The 15,604-nt window shown below is 49.1% G+C and overlaps 2 protein-coding genes across 2 annotated transcripts in view; one reads left to right on the forward strand and one right to left on the reverse strand.

The window, feature by feature from the left end:
* Kat8 (lysine acetyltransferase 8) overlaps positions 1-9,861 on the forward strand; it is an 11,884-nt gene extending 2,023 nt beyond the window's left edge. The window contains exons 2-11 of the mRNA XM_031388452.1: positions 290-364; positions 438-613; positions 4,479-4,532; positions 4,637-4,801; positions 6,348-6,437; positions 8,386-8,526; positions 8,617-8,710; positions 8,876-9,026; positions 9,189-9,343; positions 9,671-9,861. Coding sequence (XP_031244312.1) covers positions 290-364; positions 438-613; positions 4,479-4,532; positions 4,637-4,801; positions 6,348-6,437; positions 8,386-8,526; positions 8,617-8,710; positions 8,876-9,026; positions 9,189-9,343; positions 9,671-9,735 — 1,166 coding nt within the window. The 3' untranslated portion in view covers positions 9,736-9,861. The remainder of the gene's footprint in view (positions 1-289; positions 365-437; positions 614-4,478; positions 4,533-4,636; positions 4,802-6,347; positions 6,438-8,385; positions 8,527-8,616; positions 8,711-8,875; positions 9,027-9,188; positions 9,344-9,670) is intronic.
* On the reverse strand, positions 9,801-14,274 carry Prss8 (serine protease 8). Its single transcript, XM_031388453.1, has 6 exons — positions 13,863-14,274; positions 13,602-13,619; positions 11,894-12,056; positions 11,079-11,350; positions 10,825-10,991; positions 9,801-10,721 (listed from the first exon to the last, which is right to left on the reverse strand). The coding sequence occupies exons 1-6, from the start codon at positions 13,945-13,947 to the stop codon at positions 10,398-10,400; spliced, it is 1,029 nt and encodes a 342-aa protein (XP_031244313.1). The 5' UTR covers positions 13,948-14,274; the 3' UTR covers positions 9,801-10,397.
* Between the last annotated feature and the right edge of the window lie 1,330 nt (positions 14,275-15,604).

Raw genomic sequence — 15,604 nt, forward strand, 5'->3', positions numbered from 1 at the left:
CAGATCTCATTACAGGTGGTTGTGAGCCACCATGTGGTTGCTGGGATTTGAACTCAGGACCTTCGGTACAACGGTCAGTGCTCTTACCCACTGAGCCATCTTTTCCACCCCCAACTTAAACACACTTAAATACCAGGTTTTCTCAGTTTTTAAATCTCTGGTCTTCTGTAACCCCACCCCCCAAAAAAAGTCCTAACATGGCTCACCTTACAGGGTAAATGGCAGGTGTGGACAGATGGATCTGGAAATTACCCCTCAGATTCCCTGCCCCCCTTTTTTTCCTTGACAGATTCAGCAGAAGTGATCCAGTCTCGAGTGAATGACCAAGAAGGCCGAGAAGAGTTCTATGTTCACTATGTGGGCTGTGAGTGCTTGGGGCCATGGGGCCTGGGTGGAAGGAGGGGGATCCGTCCGTCCCTCATGGTCCATCTTAACAGTTAACAGGCGACTGGACGAATGGGTGGACAAGAACCGACTCGCACTGACCAAGACAGTGAAGGATGCCGTGCAGAAGAACTCTGAGAAATACCTGAGTGAACTGGCTGAGCAGCCGGAGCGAAAGATCACTCGAAACCAAAAGCGAAAGCATGATGAGATCAACCATGTGCAGAAGGTCCTGGCCCCCTCCCTTTTAGGGCCCAGGAGGCCTCTCAGTCCCCTTAACAACAAAACCATAGCAATGCCCATGTAAAGTCTGGTAGTATGCCAGGGTTTTTCTCTCGTTTATTCATATATAAAAAATCCTCAGCTTATAGAGAGAAAAGGGTTGCTCTCTCAGAGTAAGGAAATGGTACAGATAGGACTGGAACTCAAACTTGAAGTCCAAAGGGAAGGAAAAGAAGCTAAAATTATGGCATTTACTTCGCTATCCAGCACCATGCTGAGTACTATAAGATCTTATCAAATCCTCCCTGACGATTTATCACCACGGGAAATTACTTCTTTTTGTGTATGAGGAGGTAGGCTCAGAGAAGTTAACTTGGGACAGTTGAACAGCTGGTTAAAAGGAGGGCAGGAGTTACACCAAACGCTCTTGGCTTGTAAGCCAGAGTATTAGGTTTAATCTACTTCATCTGCTATTGCAGAACAGCCTTTTGCTGAGCATCTCAGTATACAGAGGGAGCACAGGTAAGTTTAGAAATATTGTTAGGAAGTACATTGTCTTAGGGGCCAGGCCCTAACCATGGTTTTGATATATCCTACAAAGGTATCCAAAATCAGGATTCTTTGAAAAACAAAAATAAAGTATGTATATATATGAGTATATGTGTGTATATATACATATATTTCAAAATATTTAGTATATGTATGTATATGCATGATATGTTTGTGCATCATGTGTATGTGTGTATGCATGATATATGAGGGAGGGCCATATGTGCCATGGTTTGACAAAGTGGAGACCATAGAGCAACTTTGTGGAGTCAGTCCTCTCCTACCTTTAAGTAGGATCCAGGGTTCAAACTAGGGTCTCTAGGATTACATGGCAAGCCCAGTACGCACAGAGCCATGACAATAACCCTTTTTGTTTTTGTGAGACTGTCTCATGTAATCAGGCTAGCCTCAAACTTCCTACATAGTCAATGCTGATCTTGAACTCCTCTTCCTCCTGTGTCTACTTCCCTAGTGTAATCCAATGATTATAGGAGTCATCAAGTCTGGCTATCTGGTCTCTTGAGACTGTAGCCCAGGATGGCCCTGAACACCCTTCAAGGCAGACTGTTCTGGGGATTATGTTTCTCCACTCTGAACCTTCATTTCTTTTCTTTCTGTCTCTCTCCCTCCTCCCCTCTCTCCCTTCTTCTCTCCCTCCCTCCTTCCTTCCTCCTTTCTATTTTGAAAGCTTGACAAATTTACTAGAGTTTAAAAGAAAAACACTGGGGCAAGTGGGCTGTCAAGTTTAGGGAAAGAATCATGCTGTTTAAAATATCACAGAGGTCAGACATTTTCATCCCCCTAAGCTAGAAAGACTCTCCCCAGTTCAGGGTAGCACTGTCTAGTGAACTGCTGTAAGTGTTCTGTGGGCTGTTGCTAGTCAATACAGTAGCCCCTCTGGCTACCTGTGGCTCTTCAGTACTAGTCTGTGCATGTCCAGTTTGACTAGAATATTTTTTTAATTGTCATGAATTTGAGATCAAATAGCATTTGCATTTGTTCTCTTGGACAGCACAGGTCTAAAATGCTGTTCTCTGACTTGAATAGAGTGACTTTTAATCAGTCAGTAGGTAGACCAGGGTGGGCTGCATATTGATGGATGAGTGATTCAACTCTCAGCAAGGTTTGATAGTTATTGGAGATTTTTGTTGGTTGATTTGTTGGATTTTTTTTTTTTTTTTTTTTTTTTTTTTTTTTTTTTTTTTGAGGCATGGCCTCAAACTTGGTATACAGCCAGAGATGACCTTGAACTAGTCCCCCTGCCTCCACCTCTCAAGTGCTGGTACACAGGTGTGTACCACCATGCCCTGTTCTAATGTTTAATTCTAAATAAATTACAACATTGAAGAAAAATAGTGGTTTTGTAGTTCTTTAATGCATTTGCAGAAAAGAATTTTGTTTTGAGAACATTGAGAAATGCAGTTTAAAGAGACATCTGAAGAGAAAAATCTTTGTTTCTTGTCTTTGTTGGAATTGGGCCAACCCGGGGCTACTGGGTCATACCAGTTCTGCGAACCTGGGCAAGATGCTTTTTTTTTTTTTAAATGTATGAGTGCTCTATCGCATGTACACCTCCATGACAGAAGAGGGCATCAGATCCCATTACAGATGTTCATGAGCCACCATGTGGTTGCTGGGATTTGAACTCAGGATCTCTGGAAAAGCAGACAGTGCTCTTAACAGCTGAGCCATCTCTCCAGCCCCAAGACTTTGCTTCTCTCAGTTCCTTCTTTTGTATTGTGGTAATAACGAGAACTCTTTGTTTTAAGGACTCATTATGAAGGCAAAATGAAATAATGTCTATAGCCGGGCGGTGGTGGCACACGCCTTTAATCTCAGCACTTGGGAGGCAGAGGCAAGTAGAGTTCTGAGTTCAAGGCCAGCCTGATCTACAGAGTGAGTTCCAGAACAGCCAGGGCTACAAAGAGAAACCCTATCTCGAAAAAAGAAAGGAAGAATGTCTATAGAGTGCTTGGTAGTTACAATGGCAGCTGGCCCTTTCTGTATGTTTACTACTATGTAAAATTAAAATAATTCTCTTCAAGGCCAGTGTAACAGTGCATGCCTGTAATCACAGCGACTGGGCACCTGAGGTAGGAAAGCTTTGTAGGCTGAGGTAAGAATTTTCTGTAAGCTTGGAGTTGAAGGCAAATTCCAGACCAGTGTGATGTGCATACTGAGACCCTCCCTGTCTCAAAAAGAACATCATTAACAACAGCTTCACACACAAAAAAGGGTAAGTCCAGTCAGACATCCTGGAGGATGCTTGGAAAGGATGTTGTTACACATAGTACTTGACAGCTCTGGTGTAGACTCACCTGCCCTGTGCTCTGCGCCAAGGCAAGGTGAGTGTGTGCAGCATGAGGAGGTGGAGTGTGGAAGGTTGGGGGCTGGAAGAAAGGGCTTGAGAGTCGTGGACTTGAGGGAACTGAGATGGAGCAGGGAGTTTAAGGAGCCCTAGTCAACTGTCCAGACCTAAAGTGGGTCAGAGAAGAAAATTCCACAGGAGCTGATTCCAGAGATAACCCTAGAGACGAGAGTTGGCCTCCCGTCTGTTGGCCATTGCTTAGGTCAGCTACCAGGATGAGAAGTTTTAAGAATGAGCTGGCCAGTGATAGGTAGTGGTGTTTAAGGGAGGGCCCAGCAGGAGGAAGAGCCTAGAGGTCTGTTCTGTTCACCTACTGCCTGACATCCTGTGAGAAGACGGGGAGCCTCAAGGAGCTGCTGAAGTCTGGTGTTAAGGAGGGAGACCCACACCAGCAGCAGGCCCAGGCCAACAGGTCTTACTCTGACATGGAAAACTAGATGTTATTTCATCTGAGTCTTACATATGACCCAGTGTACAGCTGAAGCTCTCGTGTGGGGTGGGGTGGGGAGCTTGTTTTTCAAGACACGGTCTCTCTGTGTAGCCCTGATTGTCCTGGAACTCTCTGTAGACCAGGCTAGACTCGAACTCACAGAGGTCTGCCTGCCTCTGTTCCAAAACACTAGGATTAAAGGTGTGGGTTACTACTCTAACTGAAGCTCTTAATCTGATTTTCTAGCGCAAGGTCCAGGCTGAGGGGGTCTGGATGTGTGGGTGGGTGGGTGGGCAGATAGCAGGGGAGCTGAGGGGTGGATGTGTGGGTGGGTGGGTTGGCAGATAGCAGGGGAGCCAGCCTCAACCAAATAAATGAGATGCGATGCTGACATTAGTATTTGTTACTGTGCTTTCTTTACTATTATTGCGAGGTCTAGAAGACAGTAGACAAGCACTGAGTTCTAGGACAGGAAGGGAACCATCTTAACTATGTCTGTTCATCTCTCTGTACTTCTTACCCCAGACCTACGCAGAGATGGACCCCACCACAGCAGCCTTGGAAAAGGAACATGAGGCGGTAAGAATCAGCAGGTCTGGGGACCAGATGGGGTACTCCCCGCCCTTTTTCTGGTTCCCAATGAGCTCTGAGCTGTGCCCTACCCCCTACTCTCTCTGTCACAGATCACCAAAGTGAAGTATGTAGACAAGATCCACATTGGGAACTACGAAATCGATGCCTGGTATTTCTCGCCTTTCCCAGAGGACTATGGGAAGCAACCCAAGCTTTGGCTCTGCGAGTACTGCCTTAAATACATGAAGTTCGAGAAGAGCTACCGCTTCCACCTGGTGAGGCTTGGTTACTCACCTGGCGCGGCTTGGTTACTCACCTGGCGCAACAGGGATGAGTCCTGAGAAACTAGGGGGGGAAACACTCAAGGGACTACTAGAGCCCTAGATTCCTCTGGGTGTGGTGGTGTTTCCCATAATCCTAGTGCCTAGCAGATGGACAGGAAGGTCAGAAGTTCAGGATCATCCTCAGCTACATAGTCCAGGATTGGCTAGGCCTTTGGATAGATGGCTCAAGGGTTAAGAACATTGAATGCTGTTGCAAAGGACCCAAGTTCAGTTCCCATCATCGTCAGGCACCTGTAACTCAAGCTCCAGGTCTAAAGTCCTCTTCTGGCCTCTGCTGGAACTTGTATTTATATACATATGAGTATACATACATACATACACACATACATACATATTGTTAAGAATAAAAATCTTTTTTGTTTGTTTGTTTGTTTGTAGACTGGCCTCAGACTCACAGAGATCCACCTGCCTCTGCCTCTGGAGTGCTGGATTAAAGGTGTGTGCCACCATGTCCAGCTAAAAAATATCTTTTTAAAAAGAAAGACGGAGGACTGGAGAGATGGCTCAGCAGTCAGGAGCACTGGCTGGTCTTCCAGAAGACTTGGGTTCAGTTCCCAGCATCCATATTGGCTCACAGCTGTCTATAACCCCACTTGTAGGGGATCCAACATCCTCAAACAGACATACTTATAGGCAAAAAGTACTGATGTATGTAAAATGGACAAATTACCTTTAAAAAAAAAGAAGAAGAAAGAGAAAGAGGCAGGTGCATCTCTGAGCCTGGTCTTCAGAGTGAGTTCCAGGACAGCCAGGGCTACACAGAGAAATCCTGTTTCAAAACACAAAACAACAACAAGAAAACAAACAAACAGTCGGGCTGTGGTGGCGCACGCCTTTAATCCCAGCACTCAGGAGGCAGAGGCAGGCAGATTTCTGAGTTTGAGGCCAGCCTGGTCTACAGAGTGAGTTCCAGGACAGCCAGGGATACACAGAGAAACCCTGTCTCAAAAAAACAACAACAAAACAAACAAACAAGAAAAGAGGGAACGAAGAAAAAAGGAGAGAGCACTCTCTCTCTGCTCCTGGATAACTGACCAGCTTACTACTTCTCTTCAGACTTCAGTTTTTTCTACAAAATGGGGACCAAAGTTTCCAACTTCCTTGCCCTTTACTAAGGCCTGGCATTGGGCTCCTCAGTACAAATAGCTCCTGAGCAGTGGAGTCAGCCTATAGGAGGAAGTGCTTTACTCCAGCTGCCAGGAGGGGGCGCTTGTCACAGCACAGCAGGCTGTCTCAAAGCTGGACCTGAGGTGGATGACTGTGAGGGTTAGGAAGAAGCTTGAACAAGGTATCAGCTTTGTGCCCATTAGGAAATGGATCCTAGTCTACTGATGAGGAAGCCAGGGTCACTGGATATAAGGTGTTGTACATAGGGCCTGTGGATGGCGAAACTAAGAGGCAGACTCGGCCAGACTGGTGAGTGAATGCCACCTGGCTGAGATCTAAGTCTGAAGTCTGTCCCTCCCTGGATCACCAGGGCCAGTGTCAGTGGCGGCAGCCCCCAGGGAAGGAGATCTATCGAAAGAGCAACATCTCTGTGTATGAAGTGGACGGCAAAGACCATAAGGTGAGCTGGTAGCCCAGGGCTTGTGGGAAACTCTAGCCATCTTATGGGTATGTATTATCACCTCTGCCAGGCAGAGGCCAGCCCTCAGTGAGTATATCTACTCTTGGCCAAGTGAAGTCTCATGGCCCTTGGTGCTTGGCCTGTGTTGGTACATAGTGAACACAGCCTCAGGCCAGGTCTCCTGACTGTTTTTGGGGACTCCTTCTGACAAGGGTGGTTCTGTTTGAGTAGTTCTGGAGCCTAGAGACAGACTGTCTTGCCTGAGGGTGCTCTTTAAACAACTTCCTCTTTCTGTGTGACCCAAAGATACTACTAGCCTGGAAGTATAGAGATTTCCTATTCCACTCTGAAGCTGCTATCTGAGTTCCTGCTTCTCACAGGAATGATCCTACTGGGAGCAGGGATAGGCTTTGAGGCCTGCTCTCCCCCTGCCTGCTGGGTCTGAGAGAGCTTTAGCAGTATTTGAGTCTCCCCTGAAGGGCCATGTAGTACAAGGTGGAGAGGACAGGCTTCTCCGAGCACCATGTCACTTCCTGACTGGCCTCAGACAAGTTACCTAACTTTGTTTTGTTCCTGTTTCCGCATCCATAAGACGAGTCATAATTATTTACCTCATCTGTTTGCACAAATGAGACCACAAATGTCAGGTATGTAGCACGTGCCTAGCATCTACTAGGCTGTTAGTAAACACAGCCTTGGTTGTCTTTGGTGACCTTTGGAGCTCAGGTGGCCCTGTGCTAGGGGAATTCCTACGAGCCTGGTTCTTGCCAGCTACTCTGGCTTCCTTTACCATGAACTATTAGGATGACAGAAGGGGCTCCCACTCGAAACTGGGGGTGTTTACCAGCTCTACCTTCTGTCAACTTTGAAGCCAGCCTCCCAGGTCACATGAGACCAGCAGTGTTGGGCTCACACGGTCTTAGAGTGGATAAGAGAGCAGAACTGAGGAGTTGTCAAACACCAGGTATCTTCTGTGCAGACTCACGCCTTCAATCCTAGCACCCAGGAGGCTAAGGAGAATTGCTACAAAATTGAGGCCAACCTGGGCTATAGATCGTCTAAACCCAGAAGAGCTGGGTGTGGTGGCTCATGCCTTTAATTCCCACACCTGAGAAGCAGAGGTAGGCAGATCTGAGTTCAAAGCCAGCCTAGTCTACAATTCTAGATGGTAGTAAAACCTTTTCTCAAAAATATAAAATGAAGAAAAGGAAACAGACCCCCCAAAGCCTTTTAATCTGTATTAGGAACCCAACTACAAGGGACTATTGTCTCTCCCAGTGCTGGCCCTGGAAGGCCTTTGTGTCTGTGTTAGACTGAGCCCAGGCCTCTCCAGTTGGCAGTTGCCAGCTTCTGCTTAGCAGCTTTGCACTGATTGCTCTGACTGAGCCAGAGCCTGGGACCAGCTGAGTTTGTGCCCTGGCATTCACCAGCCTTGGAACCTAAGCCATTTCTCCTTCTGAGCCTCAGTTTCCTGCTCTGAAATACAAGATAATGTCTGTAAAGATTGACACTGGTTATGCATGTAAAGCCCTACCCTTTATTTGGCCCTGAAAAGTGGCTGGGTGGCTCAACAGGTAAAAGTCCTCTTTATGTAAGCCTGGCGGCCTGAGTTTATCCTGGAACCCAAAATGGAAGATGAGAACCAGCACCCAGAAGTTGCTCTCTGACCTTCACATGTGTGCCATGATGTGCATGTCCCTTCCCCACTCATGACCTTTAATCCTTGAACTCAGGAGGCAAAGGCAGGCAGATCACTTTGTGTTTGAGGCCAGTCTGATCTGCAAAATAAATTCCAAGCCAGCCTGGTCTACACAGTGAAATGATGGATGGATGGATGGATGGATGGGTGGGTGGGTAGATAGATGCAGCCTGGTACTTAGAGATCTACAGAGTAGCTGCCGGCCATCCCTGTACAGGTTTGCTTACCATCTCTACCTTTTATCCCTAGATATATTGTCAGAACCTGTGTCTGCTGGCCAAACTTTTCCTGGACCACAAGACCTTGTATTTTGATGTGGAGCCCTTTGTCTTTTACATTTTGACAGAAGTAGATCGGCAAGGGGCTCACATTGTTGGCTACTTTTCTAAGGTACTAGACTGGAGAACCTGGGAAGAGGGTGTTATTAACTGGAATGGGAGCTAGCACTCCCAAAGGACCTGAATACCCCATACTCTATAGGAGAAGGAATCCCCAGATGGAAACAATGTGGCCTGCATCTTGACCCTGCCTCCTTACCAGCGGCGTGGCTATGGGAAGTTTCTCATCGCCTTCAGTGAGTAGCCTCTGCTTGCTGAGATGTGGGTGCTGTAGTGTCAGGGATGCTGAGATGTGGGTGCTGTAGGGTCAGGGATGCTGAGATGTGGGTGCTGTAGTCGGGGATGCTGAAGGCTGGGGTGAGAACAGGCTGGATCCTTAAGATTCTTTCTGCTATTGCCAGGTTATGAGCTCTCTAAGCTCGAGAGTACTGTAGGCTCCCCAGAGAAGCCACTGAGTGACCTGGGCAAACTCAGCTACAGGAGCTACTGGTCATGGGTCTTGCTGGAGATCCTGCGAGACTTCCGGGGCACGTTGTCTATCAAAGATCTTAGGTAAGAGCCTTGGTTTCTAGCCAAGTCCAGAATACACTGTCCCATTAGAGACCTTGTGAAGGATCTCTTGGAACCCTACAGGAAGGGGATCCCCTAAGATCAGGCATGGATCTTGTCTCTCATCCTTTTGCTGATTCCACATGCTCAAATCCTTCTCTACAGCCAGATGACCAGCATCACCCAGAATGATATCATCAGCACTCTGCAGTCCCTCAACATGGTCAAGTACTGGAAGGGCCAGCATGTGATCTGTGTCACACCTAAGTTGGTAGAGGAACACCTCAAAAGTGCCCAATATAAGAAACCACCTATCACAGGTGTGTGGAGTGCTGCTGTGTGCAGTGTGTGTGTACGCTTGTATGTGTGTGTGCGCGTGCTCGTGCATGTGTATTTTGGCAGGGCGGGATAAGAACCAAGGACTCTTTTTCTGGCTGTTACAAGATCCTAAACCAGTTGAACCAGTTTCTAGGATGGCAGCCTAGTGGTGGTTACTCATTCCTGGGATCCCCTCCCCCGAGGTCCAAGGCTCCCTTTTGTTCTCATGCGTAAAGGTGAAACCTGGCCTGTGCCCAGAGGAGCAGCCAGGCGGAAGCAGACTTGGCCCAGAGGCCCTGCTTACCTCTCATGCCTCTTTTCTCCCACAGTGGACTCTGTCTGCCTCAAATGGGCACCCCCGAAGCACAAACAAGTCAAGCTTTCCAAGAAGTGAGTGGCCCATGCCCTGCTTTGGATTTGTGTTTCTTGACCTCTAACCTGTAAATATGTGTACAGACCTGCTTTGTGTCATTTATTAATAAAGTAAATTCTGGCACGCTGGATTTTGGAGGTACACAGAGCTGCCAAAGGGTGGTATTCTTCATTTCCTCTCACACACAGCCAGCTGTGTTAAGAACGTTGACTCCTTGCTCCTTTTATTCCTCGCCCTGATCCAAGCCCCAGCCAGCTCCGGTGGGGGCTCAGTCCTCCGGAGTCCAGGAGATTAAGGCAAAGCCCAGGAGGCAGGAAGAGGACAAAGTGAAGGGCTCATCAGGCAGGGTGGGTAGCTCCCGGAAGCCAGCCTTGTGCAGCAGTCAGCTAGGCAGGGCTGCTCATGTGCTAGATACTGGCTGAAGTGAGGGCTCATTTTCAGCTGAGGCTTCTGGGAGCTCCATGGGAGCCTAACCAATCAGCTGCAGATAACAGAAAAAGGTGGCTAGAGTTCCTGCCCACTCCACAGGCTGTAAACTTCTCGGCCCTAGATTATAATCCCAGAGAGCAAATGCAGAAGGGTGGGCTCAAAGATCAAGTCAGCATGCTGCCTTCCCGAAGAGGCACATGTCCTTGGGCATGCTGTGGTCCTGGAAGCATGGTCAACTTTGAGGGTTAAATAGCTTAATGTTCAAGCCAAAGGTTGAAGAGGCCCAAGGTCAGAGCGAGTAGCAGGAGAAGTGCGGGTCTTAATGATTCCTTGGCTGCAGCTGAGCTGAGGACAGGATGATGGCTGCAGAGGTGGCCATCCGGCTGGGACTCCTGAGGCTGGGGGACAACTCGAGGCTGGAGCTCTGCCACGTGGTGGTGGATCCAAGAAGCATAGGTAGAAGTCAGAGTGTATACTCCAGGCCTGTTGGGGGCACCACAGGCATCACCCCAACTCACAATGCCTGCCAGATACCAGAGGCCCTCCACAGGACAAGAGAGTGGGCCGCCCGAGTCACCCTAAGGAAAAAAAAGAGCTGTCAGGACAGACCTGTGGCCAGTAGTCATCCATGCCAGCTCCACTCAGCCCTCCCCCACTCAGGGTACATGTGTCTCCAGTTACCTGGCAAGCATCCTTGCCTCCCTTCACATAGCCAGCACACAGCATGTCCTGCTGGATAGTGTGAGTTTCTTCAGGCACCGCGTTAATGTTGTACAGGCAGCTACAGGTCTCACGGCTGATGAGTGGTACCTCAAGCTGCTGCAGAGGCCTAGGAGTCTGGAGGCTCACTGTGGGGACAAAATGTGCTTACTCATGGTCCCCAATCTCAATGAGCCTCCCTTCCTTGACCTTTGGCACCCAGTGCCCCACCTCACCTGAAGGAGCCACATGACCCCATCCTGTGACAGTACAGTGAAGGCCATTGGGAAAGGAGGCATTAGCCGCAGGGAGGCAGATGGGTCTGATGTATCGGGAGAAGGTGACAGGGCTGCTGAGGCGGACGAGCGCGATGTCACCCTGGGAGCCCTCTTCTCGGTAGCTTGAGTGGGTGATGATCTGAGCCACTGTGTGGACCACAGTGTCATTGCTGTAGAAGTCTAGCTGGTGGGCCCCCAGCTTTATCTCATACTCTTCCCTGCTGTGTTCTCTGCGGGCAGAGAGGCAAAGAGTAGGACCTGAGGGATCTCTTCTGTCCCCTGACCTGATCTTTATGTTGTCCTCCCTCAGATTCTGATTCCAAGCAGCATTCAGGACCTAGGTTTACCCCACGCCCCTCACCCTTCACTTATGCCTCTGATTGGTTTCTTCTTTTTGACACAGGATCTCATTATGTATCTTGGGCTGGCCTGGAACTCACAGAGATCAACCTGCCTCTGCCTACCGAGTGCTAGGATTAAAAGCATGACCTCTTTGTGTGGCCTAAGAATACTGATAGTCCTAAGCCCACACCAGGAATTAGTCCAACCTATGATCTAGACTGACCCATGACATACTTGTTTCTTTTAAGACGTTAAGACGGAATCTAATGTATTCCAAGGTGGCCTTAAATCACTATGTAGTAGCTATGGATGACTTTGAACTTCTGGTCCTGCCTCTACCTCCCAAGTGCTGGGATTTCAGGCCCAGGTCACCCCAACCCTGTTTGCAACCCACTTTTGTCTCCCCCTCTGTCCCTCCACCAAGTTGGTACCTGGGGAAGCAGTGAGCAGCTGACACCACCCATTGATGTGACACGAGCGACCCGCCACAAACATGGACGCCATCGTAGGTGATGCTGACCTGCCAGGGCCACTGACCAGGCTTTGCACTGCCACCACCTGTGATGCGAGGCTGGATGACTGCTCCACAGGAGGCTGCCCCGGGGGTGGGGGGGAAAGGGGAAGAGAAGGTCAGGCCCTTCTGTGGCCCCCACAGCAATCTTTAGCCCTGCCACCTTGATACCCTGAGACTTGGTTCAAAACCTGGGAAGTGCACTCATACTCAGCTTGCTCCCCAACCCATGGTTCAGCAGCTGTGAGGAGTTCAGTGCCCGTGCTGTCTTACTCAAGTGTCAGGCAGCCCCTTCCTCTTAAGCCTTCTTGCTTTTTATCCAGTCTACCCCTTACAAATCTGAATATATAAACCACAAGTCTGGCCAAATCAGTCTTGCTGAACTCCTCCATGGCTCTATACTAATCTTAAGATACATCCCATGGGCAGGAGTGGTAAGGCTTTTGCAAAGGTCTGTATTTGGTTCCCAGCAACCACTTGACAGCTCACAACTCCCCCTAACTCTAATTCCAGGAGATCTGATTCTTCTGACCTCCAAAGGCATCAAGCATTCATGCGACACACAGGCATTTGTACAGGCAAAATACTTCATTTTAAAGAATTAAAAAAAAAACCACATTGCAGCTATATATAGAATATCAAGCAGCCCCCTTCCTGTCACATACATTGGGCCACTCACTCCTCACCTCTGGACCTTTAAGACCAGTCACTCTATTTCTGATCTCATTAGGAATAGAATGGTTGTGAGCCACCATGTGGTTGCTGGGATTTGAACTCAGGACCTCTGAAAGAGCAGTCAGTGATCTTACCCTCTGAGCCATCTCACTAGCACCACTCTATTCTGAATGCCTTTCCCGCCTTTCTCCACTAGGCTAGACAGCCATCCAAGTACAGCCCTTTCGATCAAGCCGGCTAAGTCACAGGTGTTGCTGTCAGCTTCCGGGGCCCTCTCCGCAGTGTCCAGGCTGACACCTGTTCTCATGCCTATGACTGTTCCAACTGCACCAACCTGAGCGTTCCCTAGAGACACACCTGTGTCCACCCAATCCCTGCGTTTGCTGAGCACACAGGAGCTATGGATGAGGTTGTACATTGAAACGAAATTCGATTCTTCAGGTTGGGGACCTGCCTCCTGCTAAGCTAGCAGGACGCAGGGAAATCGCCTAGCTAGACTCTTCCTCCATTCCCTCATAATCATGACAATGGCTACTACTCAGACAGCAGCTTGAGTCGGGGCTAGGCTCCAAGGGGCTTTCACTTCCCAATCTCCTCCTTACAGCCCTAGAAGAACAGAACTGACAGCTTTTCAAGGCAAAGAAACTGGAGCTTAGAAAGATAAGTTTTGCTCAGACTGGAAACCAGTCTGTACGGGAGCTGGTCTCCTCAAAAACACCTCACATACCCACACTGAGAGTCAGGCTTCCATTATGCCCGTGGACAACTCACTGCTTCTCTTTACCTCAGTTTCCTCATAAAACAAGAGCCAAGATTCCATACACTCAGAGCTGTTGGGACACTTAGTGTGGCTAGGTGAGCAAGCTCAGCTGGGCAACAAGTGCTCCTACAACCCGCCAGGGGACTCCGAACCGCTGTGCCCTCACTTGCCCAACTCCCGCAGAAAACCTCACCTTCAGTCCCGTCAGCTCCTGGGGGAGAAAGAAAGAGAGAGAGGAGTTGGCAGGGAGGCCTGACCTGAGTCCCCAGACCCCTTCAGGCCAACCGCTTTCCCAGAGAGTGACTCCTTGTTTAGGGATCTAAGAGGAGAAGAGGGGTAAACGGCAGGAACTTCGAGGTTCATGAATTCAGAATGAGGCTGTGTTCTACACAGGGATCTGCCCGCTCTCACCGGAGCCCTTCTCCAACCCTCCCTCCCCCGGGTCCATACTTACCGATTCTTGACTGGAGCAATCCCGTAAGGAGAAGAATGGTCACAGCTTCCAGCTGCCTGGGTCCCAGGCCCACCCTTAGGGCCATGGCCCAGGACAAGGGCCCCCCTCCCCCCAAGGAGACTCCCGGTAGAAAGGGAAGGGCTATTAGGCAGGTTTTGAAGGCAGAATCTAGGTGTGATTCCTCAGAAGTGAGGAATTCCAGAATCTAGGCTGGGAAGGTGAAGCAGACTTCTCGGCAGGAAATGGCCACAAGGAAGATGGGATAAGCCCTTTGTCTCCGCAGTGACCCGCGTGGACCCGTTCTGCCTTACAATCTGGTCAACACAGAGACCTCTCCAGCAGGCACTGAAGTAGCAGGAACCAGCTACCTGTGGGCTCCACCCTCAGCCACGCCCTCCTCCTCGGAAAGCAGGCTTTTTTTTTTTTTTTTTTTTTTCCTGCTTCTGACCTCTATGATCCTTTCCTGGATCCTTTCGCAGTGGTAAAGGAAAACTGACCCTGGCCAGTCAGAAAGCAGTCACAGGAAGGACTGGAGGCCCTAAGAGCCAGCCAACTATCCCAGGTCTTCTTGGTCTCTCAGTTATCACCCCTCCTATCCCTAGTCCACTCTTCCCCCCAACCTGGCCTGGTCTAGACTTTATTAAGGTAGAGCCACAGTCGATGCTCACCCTCTCCCTTCCCTCCTCAGGCCAGGTATCTAAGACTAGGACATGGGGCAATGCCCCAGGCCAAGGCCATTCCTGGCAGGCCCTCTGTAAACACACCTTCCTGCAGGTGTTGAGCATGTCTGGCTATTGACAATCATCCAATGAGTATTTGCTAAGTACCTACCTGTGCACGGGGCACAAGTGGCAGACTGTACCGCCTATGACCTCCTTGAGATGAGGAAGTGGGGATGTCAGACTTGAATCAAATAACAAAAGGCAATTATTGAATTATTTCTAATGAGGAGCTGTGATAGACACAATTAGTGGGACTCTCAACTGCACAGTAGCTGTAGGGGAACTAGCTTCTTGGAAGAAGAACACTGGGAACCAAATCCTTAGAGGGCATGGAAAGATGCTAACAAAACAACACTGGCAAAGTTGGGCCAGGTGTGGCGGCACATGCCTTTAAAGCCAGTTGTCCTTCCTCCCACTGAGGCAGAGGCAGGCAGATTTCTATGAGTTTAAGGCTAGCCTGGTCTACATAGCAAGTTACAGGATAGCCGAGGCCATATAGAGAAACCCTTCTCTTAAAAAAAAAAAAAAAAGACAAAGCTGGGGTGTTGTAAAGTAGGTAGGGTAGGGAAAGGGCTGGGGAAGGCTCAGTGGTAAAGCAATTACCATGCAAGCATAGAAACCCAGGTTCAGATCCCTAGCTTTATGTAAAAAGTGAGTGTGATGGTTCACAGTTGCAACCCCAGGACAGTCCTGGGTGGGAGACACCAGACCCTGGGGCTTGGCTGGCCAGCCAGTCTAGGAGAAACAGCAAGGTCCAGGTTCCTGAGAGCCTGCCTCAAGGCTTGGAGAGCAGCAGCTTCAGAGTTTGCTTGTGTGGGTTCGTGCTTGTGTATGTACACACAAGTAACAGGAGTGCAGAAGGGGTTCATGGAAAGGCAGCATGTGACTGCAGTCAGTGGGTATGGAGATGGGTTAGGCTTAAGCTTGAGGAAAAGCTTGAGGAAAAATTGACCCTTACTTCCTGTACTGTCTTCTGGAAGCCTAGGCATCTGGATTCCAGCCCAGCCCTGGGTTGGGAGA

Source organism: Mastomys coucha, unplaced genomic scaffold, assembly GCF_008632895.1.
Source record: "Mastomys coucha isolate ucsf_1 unplaced genomic scaffold, UCSF_Mcou_1 pScaffold21, whole genome shotgun sequence".
NCBI lineage: Eukaryota > Metazoa > Chordata > Mammalia > Rodentia > Muridae > Mastomys > Mastomys coucha.

Excerpts from the sequence above, each read along its gene's own strand:
- Prss8 (XM_031388453.1), bottom strand. The coding sequence starts at position 13,947 with ATGGCCCTAAGGGTGGGCCTGGGACCCAGGCAGCTGGAAGCTGTGACC. Across the intron at positions 10,992-11,078 it reads GGGTCATGTGGCTCCTTCAG|TGAGCCTCCAGACTCCTAGG; the intron begins GTGAGGTGGGGC and ends TTGTCCCCACAG. Across the intron at positions 10,722-10,824 it reads GAGGCAAGGATGCTTGCCAG|GGTGACTCGGGCGGCCCACT; the intron begins GTAACTGGAGAC and ends TTTTTTCCTTAG.